Raw genomic sequence first — 23,565 nt, 5'->3', positions numbered from 1 at the left:
TTCAGTTTGTCTCATTGTCTTTTTCTACCCCTTTAACTTCAGCCTTTGTGTGCTTATGTTGTAGGTGATATCTTATGTATACAGTTTTAGAATCTGATGTTTATCTAGGCAACTTTGTGATTACTTACATATTTGAATTATTTTCTGCTATCTTATATTTTGTCTTCTTCTCCCTCTCCTCTGTTTTTTTCTTTTGCCTTCTATTGTTAGTGATCGTTATTTTTATTTCATTTTTTCTTTCTAATTATTTGGAAGTGATACATTCTGTATTTCTTCTTTTAATGGTCATTTTTAATGGACATTCTTGTCATCCTGTTAGTTTTTTGTTTTTTCTTTTTTATAAATTTATTTATTTCTGTTTTTGGCTGTGTTGTGTCTTTGTTGCTGCACACAGGCTTTCTCTAGTTGCGGCGAGTGGGGGCTACCCTTCCTTGCAGTGCGCGGGCTTCTCGTTGTGGTGGCTTCTCCTGTTGCAGAGCACGGCCTCTAGGTGCATGTGCTTCAGTAGTTGTGGCACGGGGGCTCAGTAGTTGTGGCTCGCGGGCTCTAGAGCGCAGGCTCAGTAGTTGTGGCGCACGGGCTTAGATGTTCCGCGGCATGTGGGATCTCCCCGGACCAGGGCTCGAACCCATGTCCCCTGCATTGGCAGGCAGATTCTTAACCACTATACCACCAGGGAAGCCCCATCCTGTTAGTTTTGTGTTGAGTATTCAGTCAAATAAACTCATAGCACTTTTCCACATGAACTACCAAAATGGGTTTATTGAATCATCTACTTTCATATTTATATTTTTTAACTCAAGCAAAGAAGACTATGTGTTTATTTTTTTCAAATTTTATAATCTTAGTTTGAGAAGTAGTCTCGGTCATTCGGTATAAACAAAGGTTGACAGAAAACTGGACTCACCACAACCTTTTCTTTACAGTCTGCCAGCCCTCAGCCATCACCCTTGCCCCTGCCCCAGAATCTAAGCACTATTAAGGCCAGGAATATTATTTTGATTACTGTTCTGTCCATTATGTCTAGAAAAGTATCTATGCATTAGCTCACCCTTAATAGATATATTAGTTGAATGTGTAAGGTAGAAATACTTATTCTGGAGAAGAAAGAATGGGGTAATGGTGGGATGGAGGGTAGGAGACATTACGGAACCTTTTAGTTTGAAGGACTTGCATGTTGAACAGTAATTCTACTTGTTTAGTATGGCCCTGAGGGTTGAGGTGAACACTACTACAGGGAAACAGAGAGCTGTATACTATCAGGATTGTGTGGAGGCGGGTAAGTAGCTTCATTGTCAAATCCCAGTTATTTCAGGAGAGTTTTGTTAGAGGTAACTTAGACGGGTTTAAATAGTCCTTAATTGCTCTGAGATTCTATGCTAAGTAGATGGAATACATTGCCATACTTAATTTACAGTCAGATTCAGGCACACAGGTTAAGTTTCATTTTTCATCTTAGACTTGTAGATGATCTTAACTTTACTAATAAAGTGATCATTTAACAGCACAACACTCTGAGTGGCCATTCACAGCAATCAATCACTCTGTGTGCCTCCCCAGAAATCCCAAATGTCCTGGTGTTTTCAGTTTTCTGTTTGGGCAAATTAGAAAGGCAATAAGCAGGTAGATCAGTTGATCAGTTGTAGGGTTCTCATATTTATCTTTTCTATAGCAAAGCAAACTGGGAAAAGCAGACTGCATATTTTCTCTGAATTTTGTTTCTGAGTTTTCATTTGATTACAGAATTATTTTAGTTTGATTTAGATATTTACTGGGAATGATACACAAATTGGGGCAAGTTAAATGTAGTTTTATTAGCACCTGGAAATCTAAATTAGTGCCTTGAATGCTCCTTATAATAAAAATCTCTTCTCTTTCTCTTAGGGCTGCTGCTCAGAGTAAATTAGGTCACTACACAGATGCAGTAAAGGATTGTGAAAAAGCAATAGCGATTGATTCAAAGTACAGCAAGGCCTATGGGAGAATGGGGTAAGTTTTGGGAGAACGTTCAAAGTACAGAACAGAACTGATATGCTGTTCTTAATGGCTTGGTTTTGAATTTCCTGCTTTATATTGTACCCTCTGAACTAATAAGAAGATAAATATAACATTTAGGTAGGAAATGACTGCAGTTTCTGACTTGGGAGAGAGATGATTAGTGTTTGATGAGTGGTTGGTTTTGGAGAAAATCATAACAACCATACTGAATAGACCTACTTCATATTCAAGGCTACAAATCTCAAGTAAGCACTCAGTATTTTGGCAGATAGTGCTACTACACTTCCTTCTAGATTCACCTTACTACTCTCTGAGTGACTGTTTCACACCTACTCTTCAAATTTCCACTGCACATTCCATGGTGACTCTCAACTTTTTACTCAATTGAAAAATAGAATGTATTTAGAAGAAAAGTGATTCATCTTCTTACTTGCAAATCTACCAGTCTACTTGCACTTGTATCTACACAGATTATCTTTTTTCTGTTAAAATGGAAGGGTTCTTATCTAAGACTACTGCATTCATTCATGCTTGAGATCTCATTCCTTTGTACCTTCTCCAGGACTTTACACTTGTAATCATCTCCTTTATCTTCTACAACACCAGCTTTCCTATCTCTAACAGTGCTAATGACTGCATGTGAAAAGATCATAAAAAAATCATCTGTTAGAACCATCTTTCACACAGCTACATCATTCCTTAGTTCCACTTTCTCTGCAAAGACCCTAATAATTGTCTGTACTTGCCGTCTCGTCTTCACCATCTCTTATTCTCTCTTCAGCTCACTCCAGTAGGACATTTGTCTGTATCACTCTGTTGAGAACTCTATTCAAAGTCACCAGTTGTCTATATTTTTCCAAGGTCAGTATTCAGTTCTGTATCCTCACCCTTCCCCATCTTTTTAGTATTTGGCATGATTAACCTTTTTTTTTTTTTTTGGCAGCAAGGCTTGAGGGATCTTAGTTCCCCAACCAGGGATTGAACCTGGGCCATGGCAATGAAAGTGCCAAGTCCTAATCACTGGACTGCCAGGGAATTCCCATGATTAACCTGTTTTTGAAATACTTCATTCTCTAGGCTTCTGTGACACCACACTTCGTGGTTTTCCTTCTATTTCACTGGACGCTCTTTTCCAGTCTCTCTTACTAGTTCTTCCTCCTCTGCCACGTGTAAATAATGGTGTGCTTCAGGGCTCTTTCCTCTGCTGCTGCTGTTTCTCTTTTCTCTTTGATTTCAAACTGTCCCATGCTTTTAAATTCCATCTACAGTCAGTACTCTGTATTAATGAATACTGTATTTAAGATTCACCTACTTGCTAAAATTTTTTTTGTAACTCCAAATCTGTACTCAGTATGCTTTGTGGTCATCTACAGATTGGTGAAAAACTTGAGTCATCTGATATGCAAGATCTCAGCTGAGGTCAGATGAGGCAATGCTCTACCTTTTTGTTTCAGCTCTCATGCTGTAAAATGAGTGTCCTTTTCACAGTCTATTTAGTGCTATATTTTTTGCATTTATGTGCTTTTTGTTGTTGGTTTCTGTTTACAGTGGCCTGCAAACATAGGCTGAAGTGTTGTCTATTGTTTTCGCATGCAAGAAGGCTGCAATGTGCCTCACCAAGAAAGTACATGTGTTAGATAAGTTTTGTTCAGGCATGAGTTAGTGCACTTGGCTGTGAATCAGTGATATGTGTTACATAAGGTTTCTTTAAACAGAAACATACATAAATCAAGGTTATGTATGGATTGGTTGATGAAAATGTTGTTGACCAGAGGCTCACAGGAACACAACTTTTATTTCCCCTAGAACCAATTGTTCCGTATTTGCTAATTTAGTATTTGCAGTGACCTTTTAGAGCATAATTACTATGGATAAAGAGAATCGACTGTATATGTTGATGGATCTCTTAAGTTATATGTCTGAACTCCATACTCATATATTCAGCTATTTTTCATCTCTACCTAGATGTTTAATAGGCATTTTAAACTTAACATGTCCCAAACAGAACCCTTGTTCTCTTCTTAAATCTTTCTCACCTCAGTAAATATACTGTCATTCTACCTACCCAGTGCTCCAGTCTAGGAATCATCCTTCATTCTTATTACACCTGACACATCTAATCTATCAGCAAGTCCTATGAATTCTAGTTTCTACATATTCCTTGAATTCAAGTATTGATTGCTCTCTTGCTTACAACTGTAGTCCAAATTTCCATCTTGTACCTAGGCTGCTGCAATAGCTTCTTAACTGGTCTCCCTGCCTTCACTTCACTCTCCCCAGAGAAGCCAGAGTGAGCTTTCTAAAGCATAAATCACATTATGTCATTCTGTTACAACCAGAGTAAAATCCAGACTCCAAACCACGGTCCTATAATATTCCCTGACGTCATCTCTTCCCACACTTTGTTTTCTGTGCTCCCTTCTCAACCTTTGTCCTGTTCCTTAAGCATACCAAGCTTGCAACGTTCTCAGGGCCTTGGTGCTTATTGTTGCTTCTATTTAGAATGTCTCTCCTCTAATTTTCATATGACTGCTTTCTTCTCATTGTTCAGGTCCTTTCAATATGGCTGCCTTTGAGCAGCTCCCCTATTCATTCTCTTTAAGATTACTGTTTTTTTATTTGCATGTTTATTGCTTATCCTCCCCTGTAGAATGAAACTTTCTTAAACTCAAGGACTTTTCCTTTTTCACTGAGGAATCTAAAATAGTGCCTGGTACCTAGTAGGATTCCAGGAAATATGTGTTGACTTAATCAAGTGAGGGCTCTGATGAAGTATCTTTCATGGTTGACTGGTAGAAAACTAATTAGGTTCTGAGATTTTTTCTATGATTAGGCATTATATTTTATCTAGATCAGAAGTCTGTGAGATAAGTTGGCCAAGAAAGAATTGGAGTAATTTGCTAAAAATAAACTTAGGAAAAAAACACTCTATACTGTCTCTTCATATATACCATTATTGTTTAGTTCTGAAGTAATATTCCAATAAATAAATTCTAACTAGGTGGAGGAAAACATTAAATTTAGTAACTAACTCTTTGACCTGTGCTTGAGATAATGTGTTATTGAAGTGTAAAGGTTGCTAATTTAGTTAGTTGTTTAACAACTAACATGTCTTATTCAGGAGTAGTTAGCTAATACCCCACAGCCTACTTTCATTTTTTATTTTTCATGGTAAATTGATATTTATTGTGGCTCAATGTCTCTGCCAAGAAGGAAGAAAGAAAGTGGGACATAGTGAAGGGCAAATCTAGTTCAGAGTTCTTTAAATGGTTTTAGCATCATGGAGTTATATGACCACAGAATTGTTAGCTCACATCTTTATGAAGCTTAATCATTCATAAAGCAAATTACTTTACATATTAGGCTTAAAAATGGAAGGGTATGTAAGGTTCACTTCTAATCATTAAGTTCTTTTAAAAAATTATTTTTATTAAAGTATAGTTGATTTACAGTGTTATGTTAGTTTCAGGTGTACAACAAAGTGATTCAGTTATACATATATACATATCTATTTTTTTTCAGATTCTTTTCCCTTTCTAATCATTAAGTTCTTGATTCATGTAGGACAGCCGAGGTTGTCACCAAGGAGAATGGAGAGAGTCCAGACTTACAGAATCTTGGAATTAGAAGGAAGTGATACTCCTGTGAGCCATAGTACGGTTGGCCCTTGAACAATGTGGGTGTTAGGGGTGCCAACCCTCTGCTCTCAAAAATCTGTGTATAACTTATAGGCAACCCTTTGTACCCGCAATTCCTCCACATCTGTGGTTCCTCTGTATCTGCAGATTTAACCAATCTCAGATCGTGTAGTACTTCTATATTTACTATTGAAAAAACTCCATGTATAAGTGGACCCATGCTGTTCAAGCCCTTGTTGTTCAGGGGGCAACTGTACAATGAATAAATATAGTGTAATCTGGATTCAAATTGAATGCAAGATAGATACTTGACTACATTTGTGGTGTCTTGATGTTCTTTAATCATATATCTTACACTGTATTCTTTTCAGGCTGGCCCTCACTGCCATGAATAAATTTGAAGAAGCAGTTACAAGTTATCAGAAGGCATTAGATCTTGATCCTGAAAATGATTCCTATAAGTCAAATCTGAAAATAGCAGAACAGAAGTTAAGAGAGGTATCTAGTCCTGTAAGTTACTAATGCCAAATGAGTGAAATATTTTGTCATTCACAATTTATTGTAATCAAATTGTAGTGTTTAGAGTAATTTTCATATATAATTGTTTTACAGACAGGAACTGGATTGAGTTTTGACATGGCCAGCTTAATAAATAATCCAGCCTTCATTAGTATGGTGAGTATATTTCCTTTTCTGCTTTGCTGGCTCTATTTTCCATTAGAACTATATAGTTCCAAACTTTTTAGAAACAAGTAAGAGAGCTTTTGTGATGGTGGTGGTAGGAGAGTGGTGATATAAAGCTATGGCTGAGGTTTTAACCTGCCCCTGTACTGCTTCGTGAAAAAGCCATGGGTGGACTTCAGGAAGCCCATGGATTCCCTGGAATTGTAGATGAAAATTTGTGTACATGTGGATATGTGCATTTTTCTAGGGAGAGAACCATATTTTTCATCAGATTGGCAAAGGGGTCTGCAAATCTACAAAAGGTTAAAAACCACCCTCTTACATGAAAGTGACCCTAGAAAGGTCTAGTAATCAGACTTCTAACAGGATTTTGGCTATTGTGGTTTCCTAAGCTCTTTTGGCTTTATTGATCTGATAGTAGGAAGTAAACTGCTGTCAATATCCTTAGTTTATAGTGTTTGTAATCTCTTTATCCTTGCGATGATGTATTTTTAATACCAATTTTTCTAGTACCTCCTCTTTTTTACATTCCCACTCACTTTGTATAGCACACTAAAACTCTAAAAAATGTTAGTATATACACGGTTTAGCTTTCACTCCTCTGCTTAAAAAAAAGAAAGAAATCCTTGTTAAAGATCCCTAAATATTAACTGCCTTTAACGGGAGATGCCATTTTTCAATTCTAGGCAGCAAGTTTAATGCAGAATCCTCAAGTTCAACAGCTGTAAGTATATAGAAAGAGCATATTATGTTTCTCCCTTCCACTTGCCAGCCTCCTAATTTGAGCACAGTAGCTCCAAAATGATAAAACTGGCCCCAATGCCAGTCAGTTGGAACTTAAAGCCACACCCAATTGGCCTAACCTACACAATGTGGGTATATCTACCTGCTTTTCCTAGGCCGGTATCCTACCTGTTAAGAATATATGCCAATTCTTTTTAAGTGCTTTGACTCAGAAAAGAATAATAGACCATCAGTACTAGGGGTTATTTAGGTTTATGAGATTGGGTTTCCACTTGATATGCATAATGATTTTTGGGTTCTTATTGTGAAGAGTAGACAAAGATGCCAAAAACTGACTGACTCCACACAGAGTTGCCTTTTTTTTTTTTAAATTTAGTTTTGGCTGCGTTGGGTCTTCGTTGCTGTGCACGGGCTTTCTCTAGTGGTGAGCAGGGGCTACTCTTCTTTCTGGTGCACAGGCTTCTCATTGTGGTGGCTTCTATTGTGGCGGAGCACGGGTTCTAGGCACATGGGCTTCAGTAGTTGCAGCACGTGGGCTCAGTAGTTGCAGCCTGCGGGCCTTAGAGTGCACGGGCTTCAGTAGTTGTGGCACGTGGGCTCAGTAGTTGCAGTGCGTGGGCTCTAGGGTGTGCGGGCTTCAGTAGTTGTGGCTTGTGGGCTCTAGAGCACAGGCTCAGTAGTTGTGGTGCACGGGCTTAGATTCTCCCTGGCATGTGAGATCTTCCCAGACCAGGGCTCAAACCAGTGTCTCCTGCATTGGCAGGCAGATTCTTAACTACTGTGCCACCAGGGAAGTCCTGCCTTTTTTAAAAAAATTAACATTCTAAAAATATCAATCAGTGAACCAATTTTTAAAAATATACTAATTTATTCCAGAAAAAAAAATATATGCCAATTTGAGTGATATATCTCTTGCCTACTCTAGAATGTCAGGAATGATGACAAATGCTATTGGGGGACCTGCTGCTGGAGTTGGGGGCCTAACTGACCTGTCTAGCCTCATCCAAGCGTAAGTATTATTTAAAATAGAAATAGTAAAAAAGTATTTTATATTTTACAGTTTGTCTCTAAGGTAAGGGGACCAAGGCTTTCTTTTTAAATTTTTATCTTTTATTGTTAGTATCAGTTACCTCATTAGCTATTAAATTTAAAAGTGGTTCATAAATTGAAATTTTCAGACTGAAGGGTAGGAATCCAGGAGATCTGGATCCAAGAAAAACTTTTTCAGCAGACTTGAATAGCTACTCAAGAATATATATGAATGTCAAATATTAACTTAAAGTAGGTATGAATTTAGGTACGTGTATATATTTAAAAATCATATATTGCACATATTAGTGTTCAGACAACTTAGGCAGCTGTTTTATTCAAACTCTGCAGTGCACTTCATTGCTAAGGGAACTCGTTTCATCTTCTCATTACTTGAACACATTACCTCCACCTCCATCCAAGTTGCATAAATTCTGTGCTTTTTGAGTCTGTGTGATGCTGTCACTGGAAATATTATATGAAGCAACAAGTATCATTTTCTGTTTGTGATCACAGCTGTGTAAACTCACTCGAAATATGGCATTTTTAGAGTGATCTTTAAGTGGCATGATTATAGTGATACCTAACACTTGCAGTTGGGAGGCACACACTCAGGAATTTGGATTAAATTTCTTTGCCTTTCCAAAAATCAGTTCTGTTGGGTGACTTCATAAGCATCCCAAAATGGGTGTGACACCTGTTGTATGAGAGACTAAGACTTGACTATAAGAACAAATACCCTGCATTATATTTGTGCACATACAATAAAAGCATACACTTTTTAGCCCTTTATTTATCTGTAGTTAAGCACTGGGTGGAGGGTGGATTTCACTTAATTCAGGAACTCACTTTTTTTTTTGCGGTACGTGGGCCTCTCACTGTCGTGGCCTCTCCCGTTGCGGAGCACAGGCTCTGGACACGCAGGCTCAGCGGCCATGGCTCACAGGCCCAGTCGCTCCGCGGCATGTGGGATCTTCCCGGACCAGGGCACGAACCCGCTCTCAACCACTGCACCACCAGGGAAGCCCTAAGAACTCACTTTTTAGCTTGGGTCTTTCATTTCTCATGAAGAACACTGCACTGTAGTAATACTATATGGAAGCACTAGTAAACTTGCAGATGCTAAAGTCATGAATCTAAAACTTGCTTTAATAGAAAAAGTTCCCTTTGGGTAGTACCCACATCTTCTGCAGTTCTTTTTGCATTGGTATTGTGTGATTGGAAATTCCCTAATTCATATAACTTTGCCTCTTTACTACAGGGGACAGCAGTTTGCTCAGCAGATACAGCAGCAGAATCCTGAACTTATAGAGCAACTTAGAAATCACATCCGGAGCAGGTCATTCAGCAGCAGTACTGAAGAACATTCCTGACTTGACCAGGGGCCCTAGCCCAGAATGCCAATGGCGATGGCTCTGAAGTGTTTGCTGTAGATAGTGGCCAAAACAAAAACAAACCTAAAAAATAAATCTGTCTAGACAATAGGTTTATCACAAACAGACTTGAACATAACATGATTCCTTCGTAAACGAGTGATCATCAGTAACCTTGTTAAGTGCCAGTACAGAACTTAACTGGACAGGGTTCCATTTTCAGATCTTCATCATATTTGTATACTAGATTTAATAGCAGAGTATATTTATTGAACAGTAAGGCTGTTTACTGGTGAATTCTCTAGCACCAAATTCCTGTAGGCAAACTTTTTGAAAGGGGAGATGACTAAGAGGAAAGGTTTCTCACGCTGATTTAGGGGAAATATTCTTGCCACTGAGCAACATCTCTAGAGAGAAGAAATTCGTTACTGGGTTTAGCTTTGATAGTGCAATCAGTAATGAATAGATGATATGATATGGACCAGTACTATCTTTAATGCTGCTTGTTCTGTTGGGTGATGAAATCTTAAGAGTTGGTGGAAAGCAGTATTCAGTGTTGTTTAGAAAAGCAAAAAATAGATGCTGTGAATGTATAGAAAGTGAATGTAGGGTGCTCAGGTTTTTTGCGTAGTTCTTAACTAATCTTGCCTACAGTTTGGTATTGATAACATTAGCATGGCCACTTATGCTAAGTACATAATAAAATACATTTAGAAACCCTTAATGATACTGGTTAGGTCAGTTGTGTAACTATTCAGTTTAATTAGCACAATTTCCCCAGTGGTGACCTTACCATGGAAACTCTCAAATATATCTACATTTAAATAAACCAATGGCTTGGCCCTTAAGGATTTTCTAGGTGGCATTTAATTATGTGCCTGTAAACACTGATTTTTTTAAACTCGGTAATTATTTGATGGGTTATAAAAAGCATCTATCACTATCACTGCTTGTTCATGTTAATCCTCTGCTATAATTTGGCTTGGCATGTCGCTTTTATGCTTAACCTTAATTTGATGTAGCTTAAACGTAACAGGGGACTTGAAATATTTTATTGAAATTAGAATACATATTAGTGGAGAGACGTGGCACTAAGTATTAGTGGAATGGCTTTAACTATAGTGATGGATGAGACTGTTCTAATTCCAACTGGAATTTCTTTGGTTTGTTATTATGAAATTGGTAAGGTTGGCGGACACATAAATTTCACAAGTGTTGTGAGAGAAAACTGAAATAGAAAGTAATATAAAATTAAATCAGTAATACCGATGATGATCAGGGCTTTACTATAACTGTTCTCCTCAAAAGGCTAATTACTTGGTATTTTGAAGTTTAAAAGCCAACTTTCCCTTTTTTTCCTTTGTGAGATTAGAACAGTGGTTCTATAATTTCACTGTAAGAGTCACCTGGGGATTTGTTAAAAATGCAGATTCAGGGGCACACTTTTCAATTTTTATTTAGTAGGTCCTGTAATGAGGTCTGGGAATCACCATTTCAAATAGCACACCAAGTGGTTCTGATGTTGGTCCAAAGGACTCTTAATTTAATGCAACACTAGATTAAAGATTTCTCTCTTTTAGGCCAGCAGACACCTAACTGCCTGGGTTCAGGCTACAAGGAAGAGCTACATGAACCTACAGTTCTGGTCAGAGCAGAGCGGGACTTAAATCTAAGCTGAGCCTTCTGAATTAAGTCTCCTATATTGCATCTAAATCAACTTAAATTTTCATGAAGTTAAATTCAGATCCTGGTGTTCAAATGTTACACAGAATAAAGTACTAACTAATCATAGGAAAGTGATGACTGTGAAAAAAAAAAGCAAAGTTGATCCTTAATTAAAAGTTAGTCACTCTTGGGAATTCCCTGGCGGTCCAGTGGTTAAGGCTCAGTGCTTTCACTGCTGAGGGCCCAGGTTCAAATCCCTGGTCAGGGTATTAAGATCCCACAAGCTGTGCGGCACGGCCAAAAAAACCCCAAAAAACACTCTTATCCAGTGTTGAGTAAGAAAAGGTTCCTAGCATAACTATCTTGAGCATATTAAAAATGCTTTCAAATAAGTAAAATTGGTAAGCCTCTAACTGACTAGGAAAATAGAGAAAATATGAATCAACAGTATCAGAAGTCAAAGAGGGGATATCACTGCTGACCCTGTAGACATTAAAAAGATTATTAGAAAATACTATGACCAACTTTACATCCATGTATTTAACAACTTAGATGAAACAGACAAATTCCTTGTAAGATGCAAACTACCAAAGCTCACTGAAGAAATAAAGATATCCTCCGGAAAAGAAAGATACAGGCCCAGTTTCAATGGTGAATTCTACCAAACACTTAATACCAATTCTACACAATCTCTTCCAGAAAACAGAAGAGGAAACACTTCCCAACTCATTTTATTTCACCATTACTTTGATACCAAAATTGAAGACATTATAAGAAAAAACAGTTTAAAACAAATGTTTTGATTTACTAATATCTGTAGTTAAGGTAGCCATTCTTTTTACATGAAGTAATGCGAATTGGTGTATTCCATTTCATCCTTCTAGTTTGTTTCTCTTCTAATATACCATCCATAACAAATTAAACCTAGATAATCTGTCCACTTACCTGGATTTCCATTCTATTCAAGCCATTTTTGCTTTTTAAGTACTTTCATCACTTTGGAATTACTGCATTGCACGCTATTGCAAGAAGGTTTTGTGTAGCTGTATCGTGTTAGCTACTCTTAAAATGATAAACAGTGCTCCAAAAGTTACTTTGCTTGTCTGAAACAAGAGAGCATTAAAGTAAATCTTTATATACATTCTACTTAGGAAAAACTGACTTCCATTAACCACTTTTCATTATAGTAGCTGTAGCTGTTATGATGCTATGTAAAATTTACAATGTCCTTTTTACACAAATGACATTTCCACTTAATGTACCAAATTGTTTAGCTAATTTTTATAACATGGTTTAAACATCCTTTCTAAGATGACATTTTCTAACCTTTACTTAAAGAAGGAATATTATGTATCTAGGTATTGCTTATAAAAGGAGTCTTTGTAATTATAAGTCAAATTATATAGCAGATTCCAAGTGACCACTGTATGTTACTTTTAAAACTTGAAACAGAATGAAACAGAAGGTTCAGTCACGAGAAGATGCTTGAAAAGTTATCGCAGTACCCAGTGCAGTGGCTATAAAGTCTTATTTCATCATTTAATGAATTGTACTCATTTTGGAGGAAACACAGACTTCAATTTTATACTGCTTGCACTTTATTTTGCACAGACATTTCATTGATTACCTCTCCAATTTAAGGGCAAATCTCATTCTGAATATAGCTTTCATTTTGGACCAAACAGTTTGTCATGGCAATAAATAATTAATGCATTTAAGAAAAACCAACTTTTGTATTTGACTTTATGCACTCTTTACATGTAAGCAATTATATATACATCCTTGAATTTCAACTTAGCAAAATAAGTTTTATTTAACAGTATTAGCTTTTGTTTTCAAAATATTGAAACTTTTATTACATTCATGCTGTAAAGTTGTTTATAGTCTTAACTTTCTCATTGTTTTGTATATGGCATAAGTAAATTAGTGTGATTACATGCAGAGATAGAAAGTTTTGTAATATTAATACATGATGTAGAGTTCAAAAGCAAATATCAGAAGCTGGAAATCCTTTAATCCTTATGAAAATAAGTGGCTTATTTTTCAATGGGGAAAAAAAAAACAGGACTTTTTTGGCTTAGAATTAGAAAATTATCAGACTTCTTAGTTAACAGAGTAATCAACAATTTAAGAAATAAAACCAATTCTGATCTGCTGTTAGTAACTGAAACTTAGACATGTGTGTTTGTATGTACACACAAACACAGATACCAATACGATAATTTTGAAAACAACTAGAAAAACTCATATTGTGTTAGCAAATACAAGATTACATGAGGACCACCCCGGTTATTTTAAACTTTTTTTATTGACTGACGGAAAAAACTGGGGTTAACGGAAATACTTCTAAGTAAAGTATGATAAGAATTCTAAAATTTTAAGAAACAACTGTATCTTCTAGATTGAGATCAGCAAACTACGGCCCGCAGACCAAATCTGGCCAGCTGTCTGTTTTTGTAAACGCTGCTGTGCAATTTTTGCCTACTGGCTGCTTTTGCACTATAACAGCAGAGTTGAGCATTTTCAATAGAAACCACATGGACTGCAAGATCTAAAATATGTAGTATCTGACCCTTTACATGAAAAGTTTGCTGACCATTATTCAAGATACCTGCTAGGGACAAATGGCCTCAAATATAGAGCTTTTGGAGAACAAAGTCCAATGGTCATTTAAAATGAAACAAAATAGCATATGTGTGGAAAGTATACAAATGTTCATCTAGAATGTAACTCACAAGATAAAATCAGTAAATGGTTCTTTTCAAAACAAATATTTTAACTGTTTTACAGGAAAGAAATTTAAATAATATATACTTATTTTTACTGTTGACTTGATCATTTTACAAAAGTGACAAAAATACAGAAAGTTCTGGGAAACTCAATGACAAGCGTAACATTGGAAATTTTCTTCAGCTTTCCACTTTAATGGCCGAAGATACCACGCAGACTTGTGCGATGTCATCATATTCATATGTTCTCTTTAAGAACGTGTCTGTTAGTCTTAAGCCGGAGACACTCTATTGAGAGAAACATATAGACCTAAGTTTTCATTCATTGGTAATGACCAGAGAAAGAATGGATATAATAAATGACTATGGATTAATAGCCCCCAAATACCGAAATTATTGAAAAGAGAGCATACTTGCAGCCCCTGTACTGAAGACAGTAGAGTGAGGGCAAGGCAGAGAGAGGAACTTGGATGGAGCTTTCCAAGCTGTCTTCCTGAAATGCCACACCAGTGGATAGAACTGGTATTGCACATTTCCAAAACGAGATCCATCGTCCTTTCACTGCTGGAGGAATCAGAAAAACAGGAATAAATCTTGTTCCTTTCACAAAAAGGTACTGCAATATTTCTTCCACTATTGTGGGTGAATTTCTTTTCTGGATGTCCAACAGAAAACCAGGAACAAATGAAAAGCTATCATATTTTTATGTCACTTAAGGTAGAATCAGGAAAATGAAAGGAGATGGTGTCTTCTGGGATTTACAGTGACACTGAGACTAATCTGCCTGTCTGGGTGTAGTCTTTCTGGTTCTGTTACTGAACACTGGCTCCCTGGTGCTGATCTGTTAACAGTTTTGCCATTTCTCTGGAAGATGTCCAGACATCTGTGTCTAATCTTGTTGCTATGCATCCTTCCTATTTCTGTAGGGCACTCTACAGGAAAGAAAAAGATAAACTGAGTCTGGTCCAGTGCTTTTTCTATTTAATCTATGTTCCTTTACCATGCAGATAACATAGAAAATGGCAAGATTTCTAAGTAAAACTATTCAGATGTTCAATTAACACGAAAAGACTACCTCTGCTTATAATTGATACCACCAGTTCAACTTAAACTTAAGATAAAAAAAAAACTTTTAATGAAAGTATGCACATTGCTTTTAAAACCAAAACCAAAACCAAAAGGCTCATAATGAAAACGGTCTGCTACTCTACCACCATTCATGACTTGTTTTCAACTCTTTAAAGCTATTTTTTTCTCCTTGGAGTTGGCTCCACATTTTAAATACTTATTTAATTTTAAACTCAAACTTGATTTTTAGACATGTTGATTTAATGATATTTAGCTTTTATATGTCTCCATCTCCCGCCCCCGCCGAATTTGAAATGTTCACTGTGTGCCACAGACCAGTTTAGGTGCAATGCATGAATTTTCTCGTTACGTTTCACAAAACTCCGGTAAGTGTATGTTGTGTGTATGTGTCTTTGTGTGTTGGGGGAAGTCGAAATCCTATTTTTATAGATGAGGAAACTAAATATCTAAGAAGCAAGTGCTTTTTAGAAAACTTACTTGAATCGCCAAAAGGTAAAGTGAATACCCAAATAAACTTCTTTATTACAGCACTTTGTCATTTGGTCAATAACTGATTTGTTATAACTCAAAAATGCAAAACAAACCAAAAATCCAAAAGCACACCCTATATGCACAGGGTCTTTATCCTGTGTGTGTTGTCCACTGAGCTCCTATGATGTGGCAGGCACTGCATTTATAATGCTGGGTAAGACATGATCCCTTTTCTTGAATTATTCACAATTCAGTGAGGAAGAGACTAATGATTATAGCAATATATTAATACCACTAAAAAACTATATTACAATTTGCTATGACAGAGAAAAGGATGATTGTGCACGGGAGGGTCTAGGAAGCTTCACAGGGGAAGTAGGTATTTTTGTAATTCTGAAGGATGAATACTTCTTATCTCCCTAATATAAAGTTGTAAGGGATATAGAATTAAAAAGGATTATACATTTGGACTAAGGATAGGGATTCATCATTGCAATATTATCAAAATGCCCCAATTAATAATACATACCAAGTAGTAATACAAGTAGTAGAAAAGTGATAGGACTGGGATTTAATCCTAGGTTTTTCTGGCTTCAAAGCCCTGTGCTCTTTGCTTCACAATAGCTAGATTATACTCTATTATCAAAGCCCTGTTTTCCAATCTGGTTATCCCCTATATTAAATTCATAACCACTTCTAACTTTCTTAATACTTAAGATACAGGTCAGGTATAAGTATGGCTCAGAAAAATCTATCTTATTACAGTAAATCTATAACGTATTATTCCATAAGAAACTGCTAGTTCATGTTTTAGTAATCTGAAGTGTGTAAACGAGGAAAAGAACATGGACTTTGAAGTCAAATACACCCGGTTTCAGATTCTGATCCCATCTTTTCTAGCTCTCTGAGAGTGAATAAGCCACATCCTCTGAACTGGCTTTCTCTTGCAAAGAATGTGAATAATTAATACCTACCTCATAGGTACGGAAACAAAATACAAAAAATGCCTAATACAGTAGGACCTCTAAAATATGTAATATACAGCTACCAGATGAAGAACTTTACAGTATTCAATGTCAACGTCAGAGAAGACTATATGGCAAGAGGAAACTTACAAGGAGGTAGCATATTTAAAAGATTTTAAAATTCTCTCAAGTAGGTAAGGAAGAAAGGACATCCATCCACAAATACTGGCATTACCTGCAGTTTGTTATTTTACAAGTAATATGAAAAGGTTCTTCTAGGTTTACAGTATCTGGGATTGCCTCCAAAGACAACCTAACATCTCCATAACCTGGAGCCTAAGAGAAAAAGCAATACAGTTAACATACATCTATTACAAAACCTTTCCATTTTAGTGAGGGTACCACAGTCATTCTAACTTCTTTTGCTGCTACTGCCTACAGCATAGCACTACAGACCCCGACTGTTTTTGTTATAATTACTCCATGTTTAGTAGAGTTAAAATGAATCTCACAGGTAAATAGTAAAGGAATTTCAGGGGGTCTGATCTTAAAGGGATACTTTTCCAAAGATACTGTAGCTTATACATACGCAACTCTTTGTAGGTAAAACAGGAAAAGGAAGGTCACTGAAATGATCCAAGAAGAAAATCATGTCCGTTCACAAGACACACTGGCAGGGACAGACAACAGAATCAACATGCCATGGCAGGATGATAGCTAATGGCTATATTTAAAAATAGGCCCAGTGATAATCTCTCTCTCTTTTTTTTTCAATTTTTACCTCAAACAGTAAAAGAAAAGTAAATTTTAGAATATATCACAGTAGGTGATATTCAGTATAAACAGATGATTCTGTAGTATATTCTCACTAGCACAAGAAAAAGAAGGCTGGTAGCTTATCCATACTCTCGGAGTAGAAATTAGGTAAAATATCCAACCTATGTTTACAAGATAATTTGAGTGGGACTCACCTGAGTTTCAGATGACCCACATTTTAAATATCTTTAAAAAAGGTATGAACTGAGTAGATAAATGTAGTATAAGCCCAAGAGTTCCAAGACATTGCAAGAAAAGAAAACTTTAATATAGTGGAAGTCAGATAACGGTGAGGACAAATTACCACAGGGGGAAACAACTGATATGCAGTTATTTTAATTTGGTAAAGTAAAAAACCATGTATAATGCATAAATTAACATTTGAAAATTTCCCATTCATATCAATACCAATTTTCTACCTAGATATCGGTGAAATTATTAGTCTTTTACTCTCCAGTAATATCAATGTCTTTTATAGTGCTCTGATTTTTAGTGACAGACCTAGGAAAATTTAAGTTGTTCTAACTATCTGCACACCATACACCAAAACCCCCATCAGTGTTTTTTCTAGACTCACCATTCTTTGAAGTTGGCTGGTCTGTAATCTTCCCCTTTCACCTAGATTTGTTTTCCATACTATATCCAATTTTCCAATTACCGTTACTCCCTTAATGATGCCTGCTTTTTCTGCAAACTCCTTCTTGGGTTTTAGGCAGTACAAGTACTGGCGTGTATCCATTGGCTGCAGATATGCTCTTGACCCAAATGTAGTTACACTGTGGGGTGGAGATAGAGATGGAAAAAATTCTCTAGAACCTTTTAGAAGAAAAACCATAGCTGTGATTGTTCCTCTGGACAGGAACCGAATGATTTACCATCTAAAGATCCAGAATACAACAGGTCGGTGGTTTCAACACAATGAAAAGGACTTGTACTGAGAGGACTTATTTTTCTTTATTTTTTTTCAGTTGATATGGAAAATCTTGAGATTCTTTATAATATAATGCAATATATTACCTGAAGCATTGGATATACATCGACTAACTGATAAAAAGCAATAGAAATCAGAACCTTAAGTATCCTGTCCCTTCTCTAAAATTATGAAAGCAAATAGTTTAGAATAAAAAGAAACATACCATTCTAAACTAATGATTTTTCAAAATTAATTAAAGATCAGGAAAAGAGTGGAAAATTATTGTTTTCCTCTGTGGGGGTATGAGAGGCTATGAATTTTACTGTAAGACCCATAATAAGTAAAAGTAAATTTTTCGTTCTTGATTATTAAAATCAGGTACTTTCTCCAGCTATTACCTTCTTATCCATATTAATATCAACCCTACATTTATTTATTCTTCTTTTTATAAATTACCTATAAAGATGTGTATTTCATTTTCATGAAAAATTAAATCATCTATTCCTATCCTCACTCTTTTTGATGTTAAGAGAATACTCCTTAAAACTCACTGCTTACCCTTACCCCTTCTAACTTCTCCATCATTTCTTACAATGCCTCAGTTTTATCATTTGCAGGATAAGGATGAAATGTTCCATATTTATCTCACTGAATTGTTATAAAAATTTAAAAGAATAAGTGCTTCAAGTACAAATGGCTAGGATCTTATTTTCATGTGAAGGGAGGGCTGAACAGGTGGACCATAGATTTTTAGGGCAGTGAAACTTTTATATTCTGCAGTCAGGATGGCTACGTGTCACCACATTTGTCAAAACCCACAGAATGCACAACACAAAGAGTGAACCCTAATGTAAACTATGGACTTCAGTTAATAATAAGTATCAGTATTAGTTCATCGATTGTAAAAAATGTGCCACATTGGGGGGGCTTCCCTGGTGGCGCAGGGGTTGAGAGTCCACCTGCCGATGCAGGGGACGCGGGTGCGTGCCCCGGTCCAGGAAGATCCCACATGCCGCGGAGCGTCTGGGCCCGTGAGCCATGGCCGCTGAGCCTGCGCGTCTGGAGCCTGTGCTCCGCAACGGGAGAGGCCACAACAGTGAGAGGCCCGCGTACCGGAAAAAAAAAAAAAAAAAAGTGCCACATTAAACAAGATGTAAATAACAGGGGATCCTGTAAGTGGGGAGGAGGGCATGTGGGAATGCTGTGTTTTCTAATCAATTTTTCTGTGAATTTAAAACTTCTCTAATAAAATAATGTCTATCCCTTAAAAAAAATTTTAAACCACCCAAGAGTAACAATGTTAGAAAAGTTCATATCTTTCAAAATAAAAGCAAACACTTCATAATCCATATTTACCATTCTCCAGCTTGGTTGACTGAATTTAATTCTGCTACGTTGTACATTATAGATGGCTCCAATGAAACTTTCTCCATAAACATGGGTGAGGTTGTAATGTTCTGAATCTGGGCTTCAAGAAATACTTCATCAGTCTGAAAATATGAAAGAAAAATCCACCAAAGTATGCTGGTGTTTAAAGTACTTTACCACCACAACAATATCTGATTTATATGAAGAAAAAACATTAACCACAAATGTGATTAGTTCATGCCTGCAAATCAAAGTTATCATAATTAATGCAAGAAAAGAAATTGTCCTCCTAACATAATTCACAGGGGCAAAGTCAAGTGTTAGTCAACTGGTAAGTTGTCAAACAATGGATGGGGGATAACTATAATATTTTTTGTATTGATATCCAAAAACGCTTAACTGGAATTTCATTTACATATATCTTAAATTTTCTAGTAAGTCATTAAAATGTGAAAATGCAATTTAGTATAATGAATTTACCTGTGCACCTATCATTTCAGAGATGTGTTAAGATAATTAGGTCTTTGTTATAATATTCCAGCATAATTTATTAATTTCAATTTTCATGTTACTTCAATTTAGATAGTATAGCAAATAATCTATTTTATAATCTTATAAGAATTTAACTTTTTAATTAAAGCACTTTTTTAAGTAGTCATTAGTGATTTCTTGGTTCATTGAAAATGTATATTTAGAGCAAAAATATATGTGAATTATACTTGAAATCTTTAAGTTTTTAAATCAAACAAAAGGTATTTTGTGGTCTTAGTGAGTTAGTGAAAACTGGTGCTATACAGCAGTATTTCAGTCAATGGGTAACTTACATATGTACTTTTACATAATATTTTAGATTCCCTAATTATTTACGTTAAACATTCTTCTTTTTATGCTATTTGGTTATTTTGGGGGGTATATATTGGAGGATAACAGAAAACTTGGCTCATTTTTGATAAAAACCTATACATAAAATGGTATACTAAGGATATTCTAGAATTATTTTATTCAGAAGTTTCATAGTAATATATATACAGAAATAAAGTAAACTATGACCAAAAATTTTTGGTACTTATGAGCTTTTTTAACACTAAATCCAGGAAAGTAGAAATCATTTGCAAAAATATAATGATGAAGTTATAATTTAATGTATTATTATCTAAAACAAAACAGATTCTTTAGTCCTTGGCACATGTGCTCTAATGAAAATAGAAATACGATTTATCAGTTTAAAAGAAGTACACATTCAAAGGCATTATTCTGTTACTTTTTCTCAAAAAAAAAATATCCCATCGATCCATTGCTTTAAAAAAAAACCATAGACCCACATTTCAAATTTAAAAATGCAATTTCTGCATAAGTTTAGAAGAGCTTAGATAAAATGAAAGAAAAACAAGCTGCATAATGGAAAATTAAGCTAGTTTGAATAGTTAGCATGAAATAACTTGACATTTAAAAAATTAAGATAAGAATTCAGTGCTAAGGCAGTTGATGTTTTTATCATGTATATATTGTGTTATAAGCAAATGCTGCTTATATTAAATAGAAATTTGAAAATATGATTTTAGTCAATGTGGGAAAATTTAATTTTCTTCTGTTTACTGTTGTCAAAGGGCCATCTTTACCTGACCCAGACTTAAAACTAAAACCACTGCTCATTTGAAGATGAATTTCAACTACACAGTTTACTCAAAGAATTGAAGTATAGTAGGATATTTTATATTAAGAGGTTGAAAATCCCGAGGCTATTTTAAATAAGGTTAACACGACTCTTTTTAAAAATAGCTACAGGAAACACACTAAAAATAAGAATATAATTGTTTCAATATGCCAATTTAATCTTTGATGTATTTTTTCCCATAGAATAAGATGATCAATATAAAAAGTACAAATTATATACATATTTTTGAAGTCACTAAGTATATCCACAACTAACTTTGTTTTTCCACTATGTTTTGTAAAGAGAGATTAATTAGGCAGAGTCAAAAAGTGGTAAGTAAGAAAAGCATATAAATTTATAATAAAAAATCAAATTACCACAGAACTGAGGTCACTCTAATGGAAAAATAAAAAAGAAAAATTAGAAAAATCAGATTAAATGTTAAAGAAAAAGAATAACTAACTTTAAAATAAAATGCATTTCTGCATTTTTTTTAATTTACTAAACAAGACAGCATTAGTAAAACAAGGAAGTAAACAGAAAGTAATACAAAGAAATATGACAAATCATTCTTCTAAAAAGGTGAAACTGCTAAGGTTAAATGAATAGAGAAGAACACTATACGTGAATACTTAAACAGGAGCAAATATTCAAGGGCATATCTTGGGGGAGAGAGGTATATTCCATGCCTTTCTAGTTCTATAAATTCTTTACTCACTTTGTAACTTCTTCATAGATTACTTAGGTTGGGTATATACTATCTGCCACATTCAGAATAGATATACACTGTATAGCTTCTCTTAAATTTATCTAATAATGGAATCATTTTTTCAAGGAGGCTCTTGGGTGATTACAGTTCCACTGATCACACTTCAGGGAATGCTGGGCTAGACCACTTCAGACAACCGAGAGTTAACAGATTTCACAGTTTGTCTTTTTTTCACATATATATTGCTAAAGCTACTTATTTACCAAGGGCCATCTCAAATGTCAGCTCTTTCATCAAACACATAGCTGGAAATCTTTTTCACCTATGTTCCCAGAGAATAAGTACACTTATGATCGGGGTGGGCGGGGATGCTTACACTGTATTTATGTCATGTCAGTCTCCTTCACTAGATCTAAGTACTGTGAGGACTGGGGAGATGTTCAGTTTATATTTATTTCTCTTCAGTACCTGGCATGGAGCTGTGACCAAAGGTTTGACACCTAGCTTCTAATGTCACCAATTTTTTTTTTTTTTACAAGGCTTTCTTATATTAGAAGACTACAACAAAGTTTCTCACAAAACTTGTTTTCCTTTAGGTGATTCACACAGTATTAGAATTTTTAGAAGCAGCATAAAAAACATGTTTGAGACAAATGTGGGGCTAATAACAGTTGTTGTGTAAGGACTATGGCATAGTGTAATAAAAATAAACTACTGATATCAGTGTGGTTAACTAACTCCTACAATTTACCTGAATTTCCTAGATGGAGTCCATAGAATCTGCTTCATGTTACAGGCAGAACAGTATTTGTTTGCCTAATAGGTAATACCAAATATCTTAGAGAGATCCTAAATGCTATTTGTTCACTCCTCATTTTTAAAAAAATGTCTATTTTCAAAAGTTCAGAATTTTACTAAAATTTTTTAGCTGAAGTTTGTTGGCAAAGTTTAGACTAAAAATTATGTCTATACTTAATGTTAACTGAAAAAGCAAACAAAATTGTTACTATGATTATAAAAACAGAATATTATATATAAATGAGTAAAGACTGAAAGAGAATATGGGTTAATGAAGAACCAATTACTTTTTAGTGTGGTGGACTTGTGGGTTTTTTCCTTTCTTTTTGGGGAGTATATTACTTTTATGTTATTTATGGAATAACTAGCAATTTAAAAAACAATTTGCAACTCACTCTGAATATTGGTGTGATAAAACTACTTGACAAGTATCTTAATGTACCACCACACTTCAACAAAGAAAACCTGAAATAGTTTAATATGTGCCTTCCTATATGTGCCTTTAAACATCTAGTTATCTCCTTGATGAGACTGTATCCTCGCATCAAATACGTATACTCTTCACTACATTCTGTATGTTCCACTTGTATTTCCAACTCGGCTTGGAATGCCTTCACTGCTCTGACACTTAGACGTTTCTAACACCTATTCCTTCTAGACACTGATGCAGTTCTCTTTTCCTTTTCCATGAAGCTTCTTTAGACTACTCCAAAATCTCATCCCCTGAGTTCCTGTAGCACATCTTTTTGCGCCATGCTCTTTAATCTCACTATATACTATACTAGTTACTTTTGTTATTTTATGCACTTTTTTCGTTTCTCCTAATAGGTTTTTACTTTAAGGTTAGGTTCCTTATCTTAGATGTCTTAGCATGCCCAGCTGTGGTACAAACTTTATAGTGAATAAAAATTCAGATGCTGAT

The 23,565-nt window shown here is 35.5% G+C and overlaps 2 protein-coding genes across 8 annotated transcripts in view; one reads left to right on the top strand and one right to left on the bottom strand.

The window, feature by feature from the left end:
• Positions 1 to 9,493, top strand: part of SGTB (small glutamine rich tetratricopeptide repeat co-chaperone beta) — a 44,774-nt gene extending 35,281 nt beyond the window's left edge. For 2 of the 3 annotated variants that reach the window (XM_079915988.1, XM_079915989.1), the window contains exons 6-11: positions 1,885 to 1,989; positions 6,008 to 6,146; positions 6,249 to 6,311; positions 7,007 to 7,044; positions 7,990 to 8,073; positions 9,355 to 9,493. In XM_079915988.1, the coding sequence (XP_079772114.1) occupies positions 1,885 to 1,989; positions 6,008 to 6,146; positions 6,249 to 6,311; positions 7,007 to 7,044; positions 7,990 to 8,073; positions 9,355 to 9,466 (541 nt within the window). In that variant the 3' untranslated portion in view covers positions 9,467 to 9,493. The remainder of the gene's footprint in view (positions 1 to 1,884; positions 1,990 to 6,007; positions 6,147 to 6,248; positions 6,312 to 7,006; positions 7,045 to 7,989; positions 8,074 to 9,354) is intronic. The other variant, XM_079915990.1, reaches the window with a different exon arrangement.
• Positions 9,494 to 12,121: 2,628 nt separating this feature from the next.
• Positions 12,122 to 23,565, bottom strand: part of TRAPPC13 (trafficking protein particle complex subunit 13) — a 35,890-nt gene continuing 24,446 nt past the window's right edge. The window contains exons 8-14 of one of the 5 annotated variants that reach the window (XM_079915983.1): positions 21,514 to 21,531; positions 19,471 to 19,604; positions 17,779 to 17,977; positions 16,621 to 16,721; positions 14,274 to 14,424; positions 13,946 to 14,148; positions 12,122 to 12,234 (exon numbers count right to left, since the gene is read on the bottom strand). In XM_079915983.1, the coding sequence (XP_079772109.1) occupies positions 14,041 to 14,148; positions 14,274 to 14,424; positions 16,621 to 16,721; positions 17,779 to 17,977; positions 19,471 to 19,604; positions 21,514 to 21,531 (711 nt within the window). In that variant the 3' untranslated portion in view covers positions 12,122 to 12,234; positions 13,946 to 14,040. Of the gene's footprint in view, positions 12,235 to 13,945; positions 14,149 to 14,273; positions 14,425 to 16,620; positions 16,722 to 17,778; positions 17,978 to 19,470; positions 19,605 to 21,513; positions 21,532 to 23,565 lie in introns of those variants that run through there. The other 4 variants (XM_079915986.1, XM_079915984.1, XM_079915985.1 and 1 more) reach the window with 4 other exon arrangements.

The sequence above is a fragment of the Stenella coeruleoalba genome (genome assembly GCF_951394435.1).
Source record: "Stenella coeruleoalba genome assembly, chromosome: 3".
Taxonomy (NCBI): domain Eukaryota; kingdom Metazoa; phylum Chordata; class Mammalia; order Artiodactyla; family Delphinidae; genus Stenella; species Stenella coeruleoalba.
This window is presented reverse-complemented; position numbering and strand designations above follow the sequence as displayed.